At 42.1% G+C, this 19,604-nt stretch overlaps 1 protein-coding gene across 5 annotated transcripts; it reads left to right on the plus strand.

Moving 5' to 3' along the window:
- The first annotated feature begins 270 nt into the window (after window positions 1–270).
- On the plus strand, window positions 271–17,644 carry Gja5 (gap junction protein, alpha 5, 40kDa). 5 transcript variants are annotated; one of them, XM_005413453.1, is made up of 3 exons: window positions 271–366; window positions 14,286–14,393; window positions 14,658–17,644. In XM_005413453.1, the coding sequence occupies exon 3, from the start codon at window positions 14,691–14,693 to the stop codon at window positions 15,765–15,767; it is 1,077 nt and encodes a 358-aa protein (XP_005413510.1). In that variant the 5' UTR covers window positions 271–366; window positions 14,286–14,393; window positions 14,658–14,690; the 3' UTR covers window positions 15,768–17,644. The 5 variants fall into 5 exon arrangements, with proteins under 5 accessions (XP_005413510.1, XP_005413509.1, XP_005413513.1 ...); XM_005413452.1 differs by having other exon boundaries at window positions 14,300–14,393; XM_005413454.2 differs by lacking the exon at window positions 271–366 and adding an exon at window positions 4,081–4,114.
- Window positions 17,645–19,604: the final 1,960 nt, after the last annotated feature.

Raw genomic sequence — 19,604 nt, forward strand, 5'->3', positions numbered from 1 at the left:
CAAGGGACTGACTGCCGCAACTAGGATAGCGACAGGGGGACAGTAGCAGAGGAGGAGGGGGCTCTGTTTCGTGCTGGAAAAAGCTTGATGAGGAGAGGCTACAGGAGGTGGAGAGAAGAATTCTCTCAAAATGAGAGCAAAGATTCTAAGCGTGCAAAAGGGGGTGGGGACAGATCAAGAAAGGAAAGGGGGTGGAGAGAAAGGGGGAGGAAGAAGTGGGAGGAGGGAAGGCCACAGATACCGATTAAAAAGAGAGGGGAAGAGGAACAACTGACAGACTCAAGGGCAAATAACAGTAGCAGGCTGAAGAGGCAGCCAGAGCACGGAGAAGCCAACAGAAATTCCAGGGAGCAGGAAAACAAACAGGTAAGGGTGGACTTGAACTTTAAAAGTAAAACTAGAAGTCAATAGGAAGTAGCCAGAAGAGAGACTTGACTTCAGAGGCTAAATAGAAGCAAAGCTCTTTCTAAGTGTGCCTCCCTGTGAGTTTGTTCCTTGCCTCTCTCTCACTATTTCTTCTGATAACAATGTTTAGATATATGAAGGGAAGGGAGTTTGGTGAAATAGCAGGTACATGACTTACTTTATTTATAAGGAGCTGTAGAAATCTGAGTAGGGGGCCCTCAGGGTTAGAGTCTATACCTGTGGAGTTGCAGTGTGCTTGTGAGAATCTTAGAAGCGGTCAGGGTCTGTTTCTAAGAACTTTTATTAAGAGGGAATTAGCCCTTTAAAAAAAGACACTGTTTTATGATGTTTCCTCTAGGCATGGAATCTTTTCTGAAATGCTTTCTGCAGCATCTAAGGGAGTGTTTTGATTTTTTTTTTTTCTTTCCAAGGCATGCTGGATGGTTTAAAAATATTCTCTACTTAGTTTTCTGCAGAGTATCACATTCTCACTGTTCAGTGGTTACACAGGAGAATCCAGGGTGCCTCTTAGAACAGATAAAAGAGACTGACATGACTCACAGAGGCAGCCCGAGAGAGGTGCCCCTGAAGTCTCCTCTCCACCTGGCTGGAGTGTGAGGTAGAAGACACAAGGCCGAGAGGGTTTGCTCAGCTTCTTGGTGTCTCTTCTAAGCATGTGGCAAGAGAACCTAGACTTGGACTGGGACACTTGTCAACTCAGTTTATTCTTTTCTTCATTTTTTTCCTTTATTCCCTTTCCCAGGATTCCATCATAAGAAAGGGATTCCTGGTTCTTACTCTTCAAATTCCGGGGGTGTATGTTTCCTGAACAGGACTCTGGCACAACAGGATCCGAATGGCCTGGGAGAGGAAGGGCAGCATGGAGAGAACCAGAAAGGCACACAGGAGACCCAAAATTTGAAGAAACCAAGGCTAGTGTGTGGGAGCTGTTTGCCTGGCAGTGTGGCTAGAGGCATCTGAGTCTGAGTTTTATACCTGTTGTTCAAGTGGCCTCCATCTCCTCTACCCATTGCCCCAAGAAGTACAACTCAGCCCAGAGCCTGAATGAGTGCTCTCTAGGGACAGGCTTGAAATTGCCACCTTCCTGTCAGGTTCCCCAGGGCAGCAAAGCTTTTGGGAGTCTACTGCTCAGGCTGTTCCTCCAAGTCTTTTCCTCACTTAGCAGCTGCCATTGAGGAGTACCAGTGACTGCAGTATGCAGAGTACCTAGAGGGGCATTCTCTGGCTTCTGATTTAGAATCCTTTGAGCTTTCCTCAGTCAGACACAGGACATGCATAGAGCCATGACAGTGACAAAGTCAGGTTGCCCTGACTTGCCACTGCCTTGTAACTCCAGAGATATCTTGCTGGACTCCTAAAACTGTCCACTGTTCTTATGTTTTAGCTATCTCATTTTTTATTCCCTTTTTAGTACTGGCCTACAGCCCTAGGACATGAGACCTGGAGAAAAGAGTGTCTTAGATTGCCAATCAACCTCTTCTTTTGACAATAAAGAAATTAATATCTTGAAAAGGAGGTGATCTGCTGGAGAAGACAGTGAATCAAGATGGAGTTATCTGGGAGATGATCTTGCTCTCTTCATGCATACCTGGAGCTCTTCTAACCCCTGCCTATGGCTGTTCCCCAGGCTCTGTTTCTCCCCAAGCCTCTCTGATTCTTCCATTTGAGCATCTCTATAATCCTATCTTTTCACAGTGACATCCATCTGCTCCTCATTATCACTACTGGCTGGCAGGGTCTTAGGCTTTTGCAGCCAGGAGGGCTACCACAATGCCTTCTGGCCTCTTTGGTACTTCTGGGTCCCATTTCTGGACATGAGCAATTAAAATAAGACCGAGGGCCTGTCTATATAGGTTAGTCAGGGCAGGAACTGGAAGATCTGCAATCCCCAGAGTCTGGAAGATCCAAGGCAAAGCTCTGACCCTGTGGAAGGAGGAATTTACCCACAGGGGCTTCCAGCAGTATTTTCCTGAGCTAGCTCCCATACACATCCTCTTCGGCTCAAGAATTGAGTTGGCCATAAGGACAAAAAGCCCATTTTCCTGGAAAGCTTCAGGTCTCCTGCAAAAGAAGTTGACTTCCTTTCTATTGTTGGGAGTGGCTGACTTCTGGTGAATGACAGCTTGGTGCCACTTTGTGAATCATTTTTTTCTGACAGCAAACAATGGGGGAAAGATCAGTCAATCCATTCATTTCTATAAGAAAAGGGAGCTCTAAGGTCACAGAATCAGAAGTATTGAAATAGCACAGCGAGGCCTTAGATATCTAATTCCAGTGTAGGGCAAGAGAGTCTGGGCATTTGGTATCAAATTTGGTTGCTGTGGACTTGAGGAAAAGTATTTAATATCTCTGATCCTCAATTTCTTCATATGCTAAAGAGGTTAACAGGGTCTTCCTGTAAGGTTTTATGAGGATTAAGTAACTTATTTTTTTAATACTTAGGTTGAATTCAGGACCTATGCACATGCTAGGCAAGTGCTAGGTAACTCCAGAGGTATCTTTCTGGAGAATGTCTCTTGGGGATATAGCACCACTGAGCTATATCCCCAACCTGGTATTTTTTTTTAAAGGGCTATCACTTAGCAGGTACAGTCCAGGTTACATTGTCCTCAGCTTGAGATTCTTTGAATTGCATCTTATTTGGTATAAAGCCCTTTCTACAGAGAAAGCTAACCATGACATAATTCTGAGAAGGTACTGCTTGGTTTTTGTGGCCATAGATATTTTTTTTCTGGGACTACTTTTGCTGACCTCTAAGCTAGGAGACAGAAAATCTAGATTTGCTTCTTGACTCTGCCAGTAACTTGCTATACTATCATAACTGGACAAATCACAAACTTTAGAGTTGGAAGGGTCTCTGAAACCATCCTGTCCAACTGCTTTGTTTTATGCATAACAGCATTAAGGTTCAGGGAGGTCCCAAGAATGTCTCTTGTGTAAAGCCACAAAGGTAAAACTAGAACCAGAAAAAACCTCTCTCATGAAATGGTAACACTGTATTTTTTTTCATCTCATCTTTTTTTTTTTGCAATGGAGATTGAACCCAGGGTCCTACACTTGCTAGGCAGGTACTCTACCACTGATCTTTATCCTCCCCCTACACCGCATCTTCACAGGGAACTTCCAGAATCTCACTTTAGCCTGAAAACTGCACAGTTCAGAACTTCTGAGAAGGGCCAAGATTGTTTGAGGTCAAGATGTCCCTACACCTCAGATCACAGAGTACACAACTTCCCCTTTCTCTTTCAAAAAGAATTGAACCTATTTCCAACTCCTTTTGTGGGTGTGCCTTTGGCTTTGTGATCAAATTCAAAAGTGCCACAGCTCTTCTAAAGGGAATAATACCATGACGTATGCTCAGGGCAGAAGCCTGAGTTGAAACATGTTAGGAGCAGGCTGGACTTGTCACTGGAATGAGAGGGGCTAATCTAAGCAGGCCCTGTATCTTGCTGCTTCTCCAGCCCTGCCCAGAAGGTCTTTATGCCTAGTGAACCAATTAATTTGTAGATAAACAAATATTCTTCTCATTGCCCATGTTTTTCCTATCTCTTTTTTTTCTTCTTTTGTCTTTTTGAGACAGGGTCTCGCTATGCAGTTGAGGCTGGCCTTGAGCTCACTTTGTAGCCCAGGCTGGTCTTGAACTCACAACGATCCTCCTGCCTCAGCCTCCCGAGTGTTGGGATTACAGGTATGTGCTACGGTGCTCGGCTCCTATCTCTGATAGTCACCTTCCTGTTCCTGGTGACACATGTTGATCCTTGCTGGGTCACTAACCAGCCTGTTGTACTCTCAAAATCTGCATCCAGTTGGATAGTACAATCATGTTTGAGAATTTTTATAGGAAGTGTCAGAAATAAGGTATTAACATTATGAATGTCTTCTATGTGCCAACTACTGCTCTAAGCAGTTCATATATTCACAGTCTTTAATTGCCATGAACATACACTTCCATCTTTTTTCAGATGAGTTCGAAACTGAGTGGTTAAGTGATTTGTCTAAGGTCACACAGCTAGAAAGTGTTGCCAGCAGGGTCTGCGCCCCTGTTTCCCCTAGAAACCATACAACTCACCAATGACAATACTGTTCCTTTTGTTCTTGCTAATAATGTGACATCAATGGAACACCAGAGCCTGCTGTTTGGGCAGCTGAGAAACCAGCGGTAGACACTGCTGCAGCCAAGAGCACTTACTGGCTAAAAAAGGAAATAACTTTCTATAAGTGAATTCTGGCCAAATGGTAGCAGATGCTGATGAGTCTGGGAATCCTGACCACTGTGGACTAAAGCCTCCAATGTAATGATTAATTCTAAGAACAGCATATGTAACAATCAGCCAGCAAATAAACAGAAGCTAAAAGGAGAAACCCTGGGCCTCTCAAGGACTAGGTAAAGTGAGAAAAACTCTACTCACTAGTTGGGACTGGAGTTCTGGTCACAGAGTCATCATAATCTATCTGTCCTAGGACCTTTCTTTTTTTCATTCCCTTTTCAGAAACACAGAAAGAACACAAGCCTTTGAGTCAGGCCAACCAGATTGGAGCCCATTATGCAGCATTTGCCTGTTGTGAGACTTTGTATGAATAACGTAACCCTTGAGCTTCAGTTTTGTCTTCTGAGAAATGAGACAATACTGCTCTCTAGCAGTGTTAACGGAAGGGTTAGAAAGTACAGTTGTAAAGTGCTTTCCATGTGGAAAATACTCAACTTAGTGCTACCTGTTCTTACTATTGCTGAACTTCCCTGGGCCTGTCTTACCTTACAAAAAATAAGGATTGAGTTGGATTGATCTCTAGGTTTCTTCAACTCTACTGCTTTATGAATTTATTAAGAGATGATGAGAGCAATAAAGAAATGTGAGCATTGTTATAAATAGAATTTTCCTTAGTAATTATATAGGTATTAATCAATTCCCCTAAGGTAACTCATCAGGTCCTGGCAATATTTTGATGTAAGTTAATATTTCTATTCACTACTGCCATTGTATCACCATTGTAAATATTTCTTCTTTCAATATTTTAAGGAAAAAAATTATTTGTGCTAGCATAACCCTTTCTCCACTTTGCCTGTTCCTCTCTACCTTCTTGGCTTTGATACAACTGTCTGCCAGCATAGTGCCTTTGAGTGGATCGCTCTGTCCTTGCCAGAATAAAATACAGAGGAGTTATTTATCTGCTACTGGCTAGACCAGGAGGAAAATTAAAGGCAGTACTTTATACCACCCACCTGTCTCTTTCTTTGTCTCTCATTTCTATTATCCTTTCCCATCTATAGTGATCAAGGTTCAGGGTTGCAGGTAGGCTCCCCAGTGGACTTTTACATCTGAGGGAGTAGCCCACAGTACTAACTCAATAGCTATAGCTGCTATCATATGCCTGATCATCTTCCCAGAGGCTTAAGTAGCTACCCCAAACCTAAGTCAGGAAAAGAATGAATTCTAAATGTAAGACTCCTAACCACTTATAACCAATGCCCTATCCTATCAATTATCTCATCAACAACTCTGATCCAGTCATCTTATATTACAGTAACCAGCCTTTGACTAGCAAGGATTTGTCAGAGAAAGGAACTTCAGGCAATTTAGACAGAATTGATTACAGTGGTTAATGCAGGAATCCTGTTGTCAGATGAACCAGGAGCAAGGTTTGACTTCGTTTTCACGTTTTACTAACAGTGTGATTTTGCTCAAGTTATCTGCTCAGCCCTGTAAAAAGAGGATGAGAAAATGATACTTCCTACTTCCTCAGATTATTGTGTGAATCAAGTGAAAAAATTATATATGCACACAGCACACATATATATATGAGAGAGAGAGCAAGAGAGAGAGAAAAGAGAGAATGAGAATGAGACAGACAGAGATAGAGATAGAGACAGAGACAGAGAAACGAAATGCACAGAGTATGTAGCCCATAGAAAGATTTCAATAAATGTTATTTTAGTGTTATTGTAGTTAATGCCTGGATTTAAATTCTTTTGTGTGTTCCTCTGGATAAACTAAAAGTTGTAGCTGAGAGTCTGAAAGAATAATAAAGATTACTGAGATAGCTGAAGATCGAGACCAACTTTTCATGTAATTTTCCCCATATATCCATTTTAGGGAAGGATTATTACAGTGAGGGGAAATCAAGTGATTAAGGTACAAAAGAGCTCTAAGATGATGGATATGCTTTATGCTTTCAAAGCCCTCTTAATGTCTGATATAACATAGGAGCTCAGTAAAGACTTCATGGACTAAACTGAGGGGAAAGCATACTGTGTCTACAGCATTCTTGAAGGAGGCTCTTTCAGCCCTTTTACATCAGAATTCTCTTAATCAGGAAGCAAGTGAATGCTGTCGTACACCACATGCCACCATATGATGACTGAAATTATAGTATGGGCCCAGGGGATGGTTATTATTACTATGAATAACAATCTTTATTGAGAACCAGAGATCTGTTAGATACTGTCAAGAACATGTGTCATTGTCCAGAATTAGATGCAGACTTTGTGGAGTGGTTTTCTAATCTAATTTTGACAAACTTGGAAAAGTTCCCCAGTAATATGAGGGGAGGAGGAAGTGAAGGAGTAGTTCATGGTGCCAGTGTCTGTCCTAGGTACACTTACTCCTGGTTAGCCAAAGAGGAGACTCTCACACAGGCAAAAGTAAGGCTCAGTGACTTTTGTCTTTCCAGTGATGGTCACCATAGTTATACAGCAGGAGCCCCTAGGCCAGCTTCCCACCAGGCCCAGCTATTGATATTCAGTATGGCCCCCAAGAATTGCTCAACCTCTGTGTACATGCCCATTCTTTTCTTCAGCACACAGGAAGGACCAGCCTCCGTGAATTGGGCATTTGGCGTTTTGAGTGACCCAAATGCTATAATTCACCCCCTGTTGTTGATTTCATAAACTATACACAATCAGGTGCAGGGCATGGCATTAAGCACAGAGGGAGTGGGGCGTTGGAGAGGAGTTTTGGGAGAGGGGAGGGGAAGGAAACGACGAAGTTTGTTTTCAAGGAGTGCAGGGTTGAGTTAGAGAGAATGCATGGCTAGTAGAGCAAATAATTCTCAATGTATGTGCGAAATGTGAATGGCTTTACTGTGTGGCCTACAGCCCAGCTACGGACTCAGGGAGACACAGAAGTCATCATCAAATACTGTTAGGAAGGCTGTTACTTGTGGCTCCAGAGGACCCCTGGAATCAACAGAAGAAAGAGAATTTTCAGCTATCCTACAGCAGCTTCTCACTCATTTGCAATATGTCTTCTTAAGCAGACAGATGAGGGTACAGTTATATCAAGTATGTAGGAAAGCACCTGCCACCTGCAGCCTATATAGTTTATGCTGAAGTCATTACTGAAAGATTGCTACAAATATGGGGATTGCTTATCATGCAATCCTTTATAGTCTCAGCTCCATGTAAGGGCTGTCATAATAAAATCTGTCCTTACAAGCAAGCCATGTACTGAGCACAGTTTAGTCTATGGACTGAGCCACTCTAGACTGCTAGGCGTAGCCTCTAGAAATCCCTCCATAACATGCTCCTGCCTAGTTGGCCTCCCTGCTCTGCTCTTGGTACCTTAACTTCACGCTAGTTCTCATCCCAGTGAATTTATTCATGTAGTTGCTTTTGTCTGACATTTCCTCATCTCCCCAACATCTCTTGCTCCTACACTGCACTCCCAAACATCACATACACCCAACTCCTACTCAAAGCTGCCTCCTCTGGGAAGTCCTTTCTACCTACTACTCACAACCACTCCCAGCCTGGGTCAGGGACTCTTATGCATTTGTATGACACACTGCACTTACTTCTATCCTAGTACTCATCATATGTGGTTGATTTTGAATCCCCCATAGGGCAGTGCATTGCTTCACTATTGATTCTTGTGACTCTGTAACTTTCAGCACAGAGCTAGCATAAGAAGATGCTCAGGAAATGTTTTTGAACTGAGTTGAATTCACTTTTCCACACCCTTTTCTCCAGAGCTCCAGATAGTGCAGGTCACATAAGGAAGCATAATAAATATTTGCTTGATTGCATGAAAGCTGACCACCGTCCTTATCACTAAGCAGCAAGGTCGTGTCTCAAATCACTTAGTGTCCCTGGCTTAGCAGGAGTTTGTGGAGTTCCAAAAGCAGAGGCCTAAGAGTTGATGAGCTCCATCTTTGGAAGAGAGATGGAGGGAAGCTTACTAGCATGCATCAGATTTGACCAAAAACTGGAATGAAGCCATGGTTTTATTGCCCATTAATCTTTTATTTTTTTTAAGTTTATTTATTTTTGCAGTAGTAGAGAATGAACCCAGGGCTTTCATAGTGAGCTACATCCACAACTCTTTTTAATTTTTTTGAGACAGGATCTTGCTAAGTCACTAAATTTCCTAGGCTTGGCTCAAACTTGAGATTCTCCTGCCTCAGTCTCCCAGAGTTCTGGAATTACAGGTAGTGTTTGTTTTTTCCTTTTTTTTTTCCAAAACAAGTCATCTTCTCTATATGTTCCCTCCTCAGCAAAACAGAGTCAATGACATTCACTGCATAGAGTGCTTATGAAGATTCATCCATTGAATAATAAAAACTGAACATCTTTAATACTGAAAATATTAGATCTTGGACAAAACAAAATAGTCCTTCTTCTTTGAGTCCACAAAAGAATGTTAGAGAAACACATTTTAAACAGTGTAAGGTTTTATTTTATTGGTAGACTTAACAAGAAAGATTTGAACCTCCTTAGGTGCAAACTCACTGCTAGACCAAACATTTTCTTCAGTCGCTAGGAAAACATGTTATGCACCTAACAGAAGCAACTACCGCAATGGATTTTTGATTTTGAGAATTTAACTTCTCATTTGAGGAGAAAGGCTGTTAAATCCTTGAGGGAAGGAATCATGCCAGATTTTGTTAATTTTATTTATTAAAGGTTTTTTTGTTTTTGTTTTTAGGCAGAGTTTCACTATGTATGCCAGGCTTGCCTTGAACTCACAACAATCCTCTTGTCTCAGCCTTCCAAGTACTGAGAAGACAGGCATACACCGCCTCACCCAGCAGATTTTGTTAATAGATATCATTGAGGGTTTAACTTTTGTCAAGTCTAGTACCACTTAGATATTGTTCTCAGAACTCAGAACTCTGTGCTTAGAATGGTGGTAGGCACATAATAGAAAGTTTAAAAAGTACTTGCTCCTCGTCTGAGGCAGAAAACTTTTGGAGAACAAATTGAAGGCAACACATAACCAAGTGTGAGAATGTATCCTATAAGTTAGATGGTACTCTAATTTAGAGCCCAGTGTCTTGGTTACTTTTCTCTCATTGCTGGAACAAAATACCTGATGCCCCAAATTAAGGAAGGAAAGGTTTATTTCACTTACAGTTTGTAGAAGTTTTAGTCCATACTTGGCAGATTACAAGGCAGAGAGCTACAGCTCATGTCGACAGAAAACAGCAAAGCAACAAAAACAAAAGCCAGGAATGGCCTCAAACACCCTTTTCCTCTCCCTTACGTATGCAAACTATCCACCCCAGGGTGGGTGTAGCTCTCACACCCATAATCAATCAAACTCTAAAAGCCTGGCCCATGGCTGCATGAGGCTTTGGGGGGACACCCAGACACAAACCATAACACCCAGGAAACATCTAAGAGAGCTGAGGTTAACTTCTCCATTTCTTCCTACATCTGAGAGGGTCAGAGGAAGAGGTCATGGCTGTGAGTTTATTACTAATGTGAGTTGTTTTGAAATGCTTTTCTGTGAAAACATTAGCTGTGCATAGGTACAATGACAGGCATCTGGAGGAGCACTGGATTGGGAATGTTGATGCCTGAATTATATTTCTAACCACATAATTCATGAAGTCAAGGAATGAAATGATGTATACCCATTACATACAATCCTTCCTCTGGCCCCTTCATTTTTACCCAAGTATCATATTACTATCACCAGGCAAATTCCCTAGTGACTCCTCTAATATTTAATTTGTCCCAAGATATGACACACAGTGAAAGAGGACATTGAAGTTTTTGGAGTGAAGAACATTTAGAGTTGATATGTTTCCTTTCAGGTTCAAGGACCACCTCTTTCAGTATTTTTTTATTAGTGCATGTTTGTAGCACATTATGTTTGCACTCATCTTAGGGAATAAGTACATGTACTTAACATATCTTCACTCTTTTTATTTCCCTTCTCCTGTCTTTGCTCCCCCCTCCCTCTGTCACTGGATCCCCTTCCCATTTTCAAAGAACATATCTCTCCTAGAACTCTTTTTGCTTTGGAGATTTTAGAACTTATTTCAGTTGCAGACAGCCCTGGTCTAATGAGGTCTCTCTCAAACCCAGATTTAGGCCCTTGTCACACACTCTCACAGCACTGTGTACTCCCTTAACATCATGTCTTATTCACATTGTGTGTTTACTTTCTCCGTTAAGGGAAATAAGGCAATTAAACTTAATAACAGCAGAGAATCCTTGTTTGTCTTTCCCTCCTCCCACTGTATCTTCAGTGGCAAGCACAATGCCTAGCACCTAGCAATTACCCAATAAAATTATTAAATGAATGACTGAAAGGAGAGAAGCACTTTATAGGTAGAGGGGACATAAAACGCCAAAAATAAAGAGGTGAGAAACTGAAGAATGCATGACTGTATATGGGTAACTGTGCAGCTTAAGTATTGAATATGTGAGGGAAATAGTGGGAAAGATAGGATGAGGCAGTGCTGGGGTTTCAAACAGCAGGCTCAAGTCCAAACTTTAAAAGAGGTAGGAAGCCAGTAAAGATTACAGCTAAAGCAGTGAGGGAAATTACCATTGTATTTGATAGAATTTATTCACGCCATGGGCAGCTTCCTCTGCCCCTCCCTAATATACTTCCTGCCAAGAAATGGATAAAAATCTGCAAAGAATTTTATGTGCTATACACCCAGTAAACTCACTCAGCTACAAATTTATTTGGCTGAAGTTTAGTGGTCTACAGAGAGCCAATATAGCTAGAAAACTGTCTTTAGCCATGAACCTTTTACATTATCAACTGAGTCTCTGGTACACGGTAACAGTTTTAACTTTCCCTGACTTTGCCTGAGGGTCAGCAGGAAATCATAAAAGATCTTTTACCCTCCTTCATTACTTTCTCTTCCTTACTTTCCCTCCACCTATATATCCTTGCCTTTCACTCATTTGTTGAAAATCTACCTTACTCTACACCTCCTAAGTTAATTTCTATTGTTCCCTCCCAGTGAGAAATCCTTTGTAGTAGTCTTTCTGGTTTCCAAGATGTTCCTTTCCTGAACTTGTACTAGATGGGATTCATTGATCACAAGTGAGGAAGTCAATGGGTAAGATTCTTGGCAGACCAGACCAAACTGTCACATTTTTTTGTCTGCATCTATTTTTATATACTTCCTTGGGGACTTGCAAGAAATGAATGACATAGTGCAAAGATATCAAGGGACATATCTTCAGTGACTGAGTGTGGAAAACTTGTCCCAAATCTTAGAAGAATATAACATTTATTTCTTTTTTGATTCCTTCTAATTTCTACTTCCATTTTCCTCTTGTTTCCACTGTACTCTGCTTTTTTCCCCCTCTCTCCTTCTACTCTCATCTTTCATTACCACTTACCTTGCTAGTAATGACTGCCTTATATTCAGTTCTTATAGGATTAGCCCTGTGTCACTGCTTCTTATGTATTACCTCATAGCACTGTGTAAGCTAAATAATCATAACTCTATCCAGTCTGTAGATGAGGGAAGTAAAACAGACTGAATACTTTATACAAGCTCAATAGACAGTAGCAGGGATTTGAACTCCAGTTATCTAATTTCCATGTCCATCTTCTTTAAATCATTACATGGCTTCTTTTACTCCATTTTTAATTTCCTTGTGTCATTCCCTTTTCTGATCCTCTTCTGTCCCTATACTACCTCATTTCTTTTCTTTCTCTTAGACACTTAACATAGTCGGTCACTGCAGGTCTGGGCTGAACCTGAAAGTGCTGAGCAGTGCACATAATGCTCAGAAGAGATGACAGAACATTCAGATTCTTATCAACCATTTTCCTTAAGATCAAATAATCCACAATTTTTCACATTTGGAGGCTAAAGGAGGGGATTCTCATCACCTTTAGTAAAGGAGAAGGTGTTTAATAACAAACTAGAGGAAAGGCCTGAAGACTTGGATGGCTTTTTGATTTGGAAAGGAGCAGAGATAAAACATTTTCTCCTCCCTCAGGGAATCCTTCATTCCCAAGGACTCTGCATACTGTCAAGTTTGGGGACCTAGAGGCTGGAAAAGGTCAGATGAGAAGGCTGCCTTCTGTCAAAGAGTTAATTTAGGAGCCTAGGAAGCCTGGACTATGAAATGTAGCAACCCCACCCTTTCTTTCCCTATTAGCATAACCAATGTCCCAATAAGAACAAGGGCATGTTGGTAGCACACATATGAAGGTCAAAACTTGAACTTGACAATTTTTAAGGTCCCATCCAAATATGATGTTTTATTATTTTAAGAACAGAGAAAAAAAGAAGAGAATATTTATGTTCAGTTCTCTCCTTTTTGTCATCCTATTGGTTAGAATTGGTTAGAGGTTTTAAACCATAAAGACATACATTGTTCATCAAATAAGAATTTTGGAGGTAGAAGTTTCAAGAGTGGATTCAGAGGTCTCAGAGGAATGGTCAGCATTTCCGAGATTCTCTGGGCAGCTTCAGACATCTTGGCTTATACAATCCTGTGCACAGGCAGGAAGCAGTGGGAGAAAGGAAGACCATGAGTGAGGCTCCCTGCTTCCTGGGAGATGGGGACTTTTGATAGGTCACTTCTTAACCTTTAGATTCCTCCCATACCTCATCGACCCAAACTAAGTGCATTAGAGACCAGAGAAAGTGCTATTTAACCTTTTCACTCTGCTAATGGGAGGCAGACAATACCAGGGAATTGGTTTCCCACTGTGTAGGAAATATCAGTGTTTCTTTTTCTTTATTTTAAAGAGAAAAAAAAACCCCAACAATAAAACAATGAAGACAAAAACAAAAAACAGCACAGAAACAACAAAAATGATACAGGACTTCAAAGAAAATGATAGGAATTAACAATGGTTACTCCTCGCTTAATTCTTCCAAGATTTGCTACTCTGGGCTTCTGAAGACAAAGGAAAAGATAGTCTCTTTCTTCAAAAAGTCTGTGCTGGAAGAACATAGACAGGCAGAGGGTTACAAAGCACGGTGGAAGGTGCTGGGAAGAGTGAATGAATGCTCCCAGTGTCAGCTGAAGAGAGAGTAAGGACAGCTACAGAAAACAATGATTAAGTTTGGAAAGGTAAATGGATTTCAGCTAGGAGTGAGAGGGCAGGTGAGAGGTAGTTAGAGGGGCCTTTGGGAATCTGTTAGGACTTGGCATGATTGAACAAAGGGAGCTCTTGAGTTCTTTCTACGGGCAGAAAGTTTAGAAAGCCAAACTGCATGTTTGGAATGGCTATGTTGCACTGAAGCAGGAAGATCAATTAGGGGAAACCAACTCATCTGTGACGCCTTTACAGTGCAGAAGCATGCTTTTGTTTACCACCTTTCAACACAGCTGGTCCATGTTGGATATTTCTGATCATGACACAGTGCTTCCTCAAAAGCCAAATTTGACACTCCCATCTTCACCCCTTTGTCTTCCGCCTAGTTATACACCACAGCGGCATTTCATTTTTTCACCCAAAAGTTCAAATATTATGGAACACTTGTGATACAGCTTTCAGTATATCACCTACTTCATCTCTGTCAAGTCTCTAAAACCTCTGGTGTAGGTATTCCTTCCCATATCCACTTGACAGATGAGGAGACAATGAAGCATATGCTCAGAGCTACATTTGCAGAGTCCAATCCTGCATTTCTTTCCACTACTCCAGTGTTTCTCCAACAGCAGTTCCTGGACTGTCTGCACCAGAAGCACCTGGACTGCCTGCTGCAAAATCCAGATTCTTGGAGGCTGCCCCACCCTGGAGTAGAATTCCAAGGTAAAACTGTAGAATCCCCATTATAACATACCACAGTAGGGTTCTAGATCCGTTAGTGTGGAAGTTATACTCGAACTTGGCTTCAAATCCCCTTTTTAAATTTTTTCGGGGAGGGAAGAGGTGTGTAAGAGAAGCCTTTTGAGTGCATTTGACTTCTAAATTGCATTTTTAAAAACAACCTATTGGTATGGATTAATGTCCACAGCATAACGGGACTTTCCAGACCTCTGGAGAAACCCCTCTTTCTCTTTCCCCTATTTGCAGAAGTCTTGGGGTCAGTTCCCTGCCTGTGCCAAGATGAGTGACTGGAGCTTCCTGGGAGCATTCCTGGAGGAGGTACACAAGCACTCCACCGTTATCGGCAAGGTCTGGCTCACTGTACTGTTCATATTTCGCATGCTCGTGCTGGGCACAGCTGCCGAATCTTCCTGGGGAGATGAGCAGGCTGATTTCCAGTGTGATACCATTCAGCCTGGTTGCGAGAATGTTTGCTATGATCAAGCCTTCCCCATATCCCACATTCGCTTCTGGGTGCTGCAGATCATCTTCGTCTCCACGCCATCTCTGGTGTACATGGGCCACGCCATGCACACTGTGCGCATGCAGGAAAAGCGGAAGCTACGAGAAGCGGAGCGAGCCAAAGAGATCCGCCGCTCTGGATCTCCTTACGAATATCAGGTGGCTGAGAAATCAGAGTTGTCCTGCTGGGAGGAAATGAATGGAAAGATCGTCCTCCAGGGCAATCTGCTCAACACCTATGTCTGCACCATCTTGATCCGCACCGCTATGGAAGTGGCCTTTATTGTGGGCCAGTACTTCCTCTATGGAATCTTCCTAAATACGCTGCACGTCTGCCGCAGAAGTCCCTGCCCCCACCCCGTCAACTGTTACGTATCCCGGCCCACAGAGAAGAATGTTTTCATTGTCTTTATGCTGGCTGTGGCCGGACTGTCTCTCTTCCTCAGCCTGGCTGAACTCTTTCACCTGGGTTGGAAGATCAGACAGCGATTTGTCAAGAGGAGGCAGGGCATGGCTGAATGCCAACTTCCTGGCCCATCTGCAGGCGTAATTCAGAGCTGTACACCTCCCCCCGACTTCACTCAGTGCCTGGAGAATGGCCCTGGGGGAAAGTTCTTTAGTCCCTTCAGTAACAATACGGTCTCTCAGCAGAACACAGACAACCTGGCCAATGAGCAAGCGAGAGGCCAAGAGCGGATTCCTGGAGAGGGTTTCATCCATATCCATTATGGTGAGAAGCCTGACGTGCCCAATGGAGTCTCATCAGGTCACCGCCTTCCCCACGGCTACAATAATGAAAACCGCCGTCTTAGCAAGACCAGCAGCAGGGCCAGGTCAGATGACCTATCAGTGTGAACCTCCAACTGGGAGAAACAGAGCCAGGTGGGGAGAAAGGAGGCTCAGAGAGAGAAGATAATTCCTTCTGACCCCGTATTCTCATTCTCACCGCTGCTCTGCTCCTTTTGGGCTGTGAGTCTCATTTGCATTGCTCATTAATCCTGGAAGGTATATCCAGGGTTCTGGAGAGTTTAGTCATAATGGCTTCCCAGCAGGCTGTCTTCTCCACCTCATCTTCTACCAGTATACTCAGTGAAAGCTTTCAGATTATGCACTGAACAGGGTAGGAGAAGGGAGGGGAACTGTGACAAAATCAGGCCAGAGGATAGTCGTAATCATAAAATACCAGCAACATACCTGATAAGTTCTTAAGTTCCTGTGACTTTCTTGACTTCATCACCGCCCATCCCCAGAAAGAACTCAAAATTCTCAGCCAATAGAGGACACCAGTCAAAGAACTTGATTACCTGTGCTCTTGAATCTATTGTTTTCTTTGTTGAGCCATATCTTGTGGTGGTGGTGAGGTGGCCCGTGGCTGCTTGGCTACACTACCCTTCTCTCTACCCTGCCTTAAAAGGGAATCCTTGGAACTTGACTAGCCTCAGTTTTACAAGTGCCTTGGCGTGTATCCCAAGCAAATGTCCCACCTTGGTGATGCTGCAGCCTTTCCTTCTGCCAAGGTATATACCCACCCCATGAGGGTGCGAGCTTCTCCAAAGAGTCACTGTATGCACAAACTGCACTGGAATTTCTGCCACCACCTCTCATGCTGGGCTTCCTGAGCTGTGTCTTACAGTTCATGCCAATGACAGAAGCCATCCTTGTATTTCTTCCCTTGGTCGTTCATCCAGTGTTCATCTGAAGACCATCTTATTAATAGGAATGCCCAAAAAAATCACTGCCCCCCTCTCAGATCCTGAATGGATCACTAGCCACTGAAAGCAGTAGGCTTTACATTGTCTTCTCAGATGCCCCTTAGGGGAGAAAAGACACTGGAATATTTTCTCCTATTTCTCTTATTGACTGCCAACTTTTAGAATATCAAGAGGAGGTATGATGGCAGCTATTGAGGTTCTCAGATCTCTCTCTCCTTGGAGGCATCAGCAGGGACAGGGAAGCAGTAGGGGAATCTTATCAAGACCCTACTTAAAGTCACAGAGACTCCTACAGCTCCCAGATTCCCTTAACGAGACTGCCCAGTAGAGGCTGCAGAAAAGCCTTGCCTTCCCATGGACTGGCTCAGTGTCTGTACTGGGAGGATCCATAATGGGATGAGTGACTGCCATTGTGAATGCAGGCAAAGGGTGCTAGGCATTGGATATTGAGAGTATTGAGACATTATTACATTTAAAAGATGTGTATGTGTGTGTGTGTGTTTGTGTGTGTGTGTGTGTGTTGGTGATGGGAAGGGGAGTCCCAAAATAAGAAAAAGAGGCTGTAGAGAACCTATGTCTTCCAGTTGTTTGGCAGAGGGCCCAAGCCTCATTATCTTAGTGTTATTAGCCTGAACAAATGGGCATGAGAGGTTGGGGCAGAGGAGGGTAAAGTTCAGCAGAAGACTCACTTCCTCCCTGACCTGCTTATTTCTGGGCCACTCTGTAGCTATTTGGATGGTATTGGCAGGTTGAAAGCAGGATTTGAGAGAAGAGATGGGAAAAAAACTGGCTGAGATACCATTTAGGAAAGAATGGTCATCCCAGGTCCCTGGAGGGAACACATTTACTATCTGGCACTGGCATTGTCATTCTCTCTTCTTCCATCTCTAAAATGTGTTTTGTGAAATGATTATTTTTTAATTCAAAATTCTATGATATCAGTCCTTGATGGAAAGGTTTTCAGGAAGGAAAAATATTAAAGAATTCGTGTACTCTGTCTTAATAAAATCTGTCTCCATATTTGTCTCTCTGTTGTGTGATTTTCATATTTTGACTATAAGAGAAGCATGGCAGACGTGATGGGGGAGTGTGGAGCTTTGGAATCATTCATACAGGTGTTAAAATCCTTGATGTTGATTTATGTCTTCAGCAAGCTATTTAATATTTGAGACTCTGTTTTCTCATCTGTAATTTGGGCCTAGTAGAATCTAGAACATAGAATTATTTTGGTTTTTTTTTTTGTGTGTGTGTCACATTTTTTTGACAGACAGACAACCATTTACAAAATAGCAAAAGAACAATACAAACAATACAGAGTTACAAGCAAAGTGGTAGGAAATTAACAATGCTTGTTGTATTACATATTGATATCTTCAAAGTGGTTTCTCATGAAAACAAATAGATACATGCAATATTGATAAATCAAGGACTCATTAACTCTTTCAGCAAGGAAATAGAAGACAGTAGATCAACTATTAGAACACAGAATTGTTAAATGACAGATTGTTTATAATGGATTCAAGTTGGGTATGGTAGTGCACATCTGTAATTCTAGCAATCAGAAGGCTAAGACAGGAGGATCATCAAGGCCAGCCTGGGCTACATAGTGAGAATCTGCCTTCAAAAGCCTGAAAAAAAGTAGAAGAGTGCTTGGGTTATAATAGTCCATCAATAAATGGCAATTGTTATTATCTTTATTGTTTTTGCTATTACTTTGAATGCACAGTATTTGAAAACCTGGGATGTTGAGGGATAACTCCACAACTTCCCCTTCTGAAACTCACAGTTTGATTCACCAAAAGTAATCAAATTAACACACATAAAAGGAAACAATTAAAATAGAATTAAATGGAAATTCATTTATCAATTATTGGAACTATATGGCTCCAGGAAGTGACAGAAATAGAAAAGGAAAGGCCTGACTTGGACCTTAATGTGTGTCTAACACTTTAAAAAGGATGACTCTGTGAAACAGGTCTTTTGTCCTTGTTTTATAGACATGGGAAGTTGAGGTCCATGGAGGCTCTCTGACAGTGGAGCAGCTTCTTACCAGCCTCTCTGATCGGAATCACATCTCTTTGAAAGAGGAGAAATGATTCTCGCTCCAAGCAACGGCCAAGAAACAACCTAGCCCTTTATTAATAAATAGGAGCCAATTTTAAAAGAAAGAAACACAGGCTTAAAAAAAATAAATAGAAGTGTTTAGCAGGGCAGAAAAGCTCTGTTGAAGAGGTCTTGCATCTTATGGCACCTGTGGTGAGATTCGGATGTACACCTGGCATCTGTTTAAAAGTAAGGTGCTCGGCCCAGAGGCTCCTGAGTAGTTCAACTGTAAAAAAGATAGGTTTTCATTTTTTTCTCCTAAAAAATGTGTTCAGGGTATCTCCTAGTTTTATAAACATAGCTACACCATTTAATAGTTTATACTGTACTATGCTCAGACTGCAAAAGCCAAAGAGACTTAATTTATAGTAAGATTTCAACTTTGTGCATTTCTACTCTCATTTTCTCTACCCCCCACATGTTCATCACTAAACACCATAAGCTTGTTGATAATACAATGAATACACTCTGAATTTCAGGCCCCATCAGGCTTCTAGTCTTCATTTCTTTCCTCTAGTCCTAGATAACGACAGAATTCCTGCCACTAGTGTTTTATGCCAATGACTAAAGAGTTTTAAGTGGTTAAATGCTAAGAAAATGCCTATGAAGAATGAATTTTGGATGTCTTCCTCTAGCATCAAGTTTTAGTAGCAGAAAGACAAAGGGGCACTAGGCACCATGCTGGTGTTTAAAGGACTGTTTTCGTGATGTGTAAGTGAGGAAGATGGTGAGGCTTGAAGAGGCTCTCAGAAATAATCCAGCACCTCTCAGGAGAACCTGGGAGATCCCAGAAGTCCCCTGAGTCAGTCTGTGTACTGACCCCTGGCAATTAAAAGAATTTTCAAATGATAAATAAATAGAACAGGGTTAGTGTTTT

This window comes from Chinchilla lanigera, unplaced genomic scaffold, assembly GCF_000276665.1.
Source record: "Chinchilla lanigera isolate Chin_1 unplaced genomic scaffold, ChiLan1.0 scaffold00167, whole genome shotgun sequence".
Taxonomy (NCBI): domain Eukaryota; kingdom Metazoa; phylum Chordata; class Mammalia; order Rodentia; family Chinchillidae; genus Chinchilla; species Chinchilla lanigera.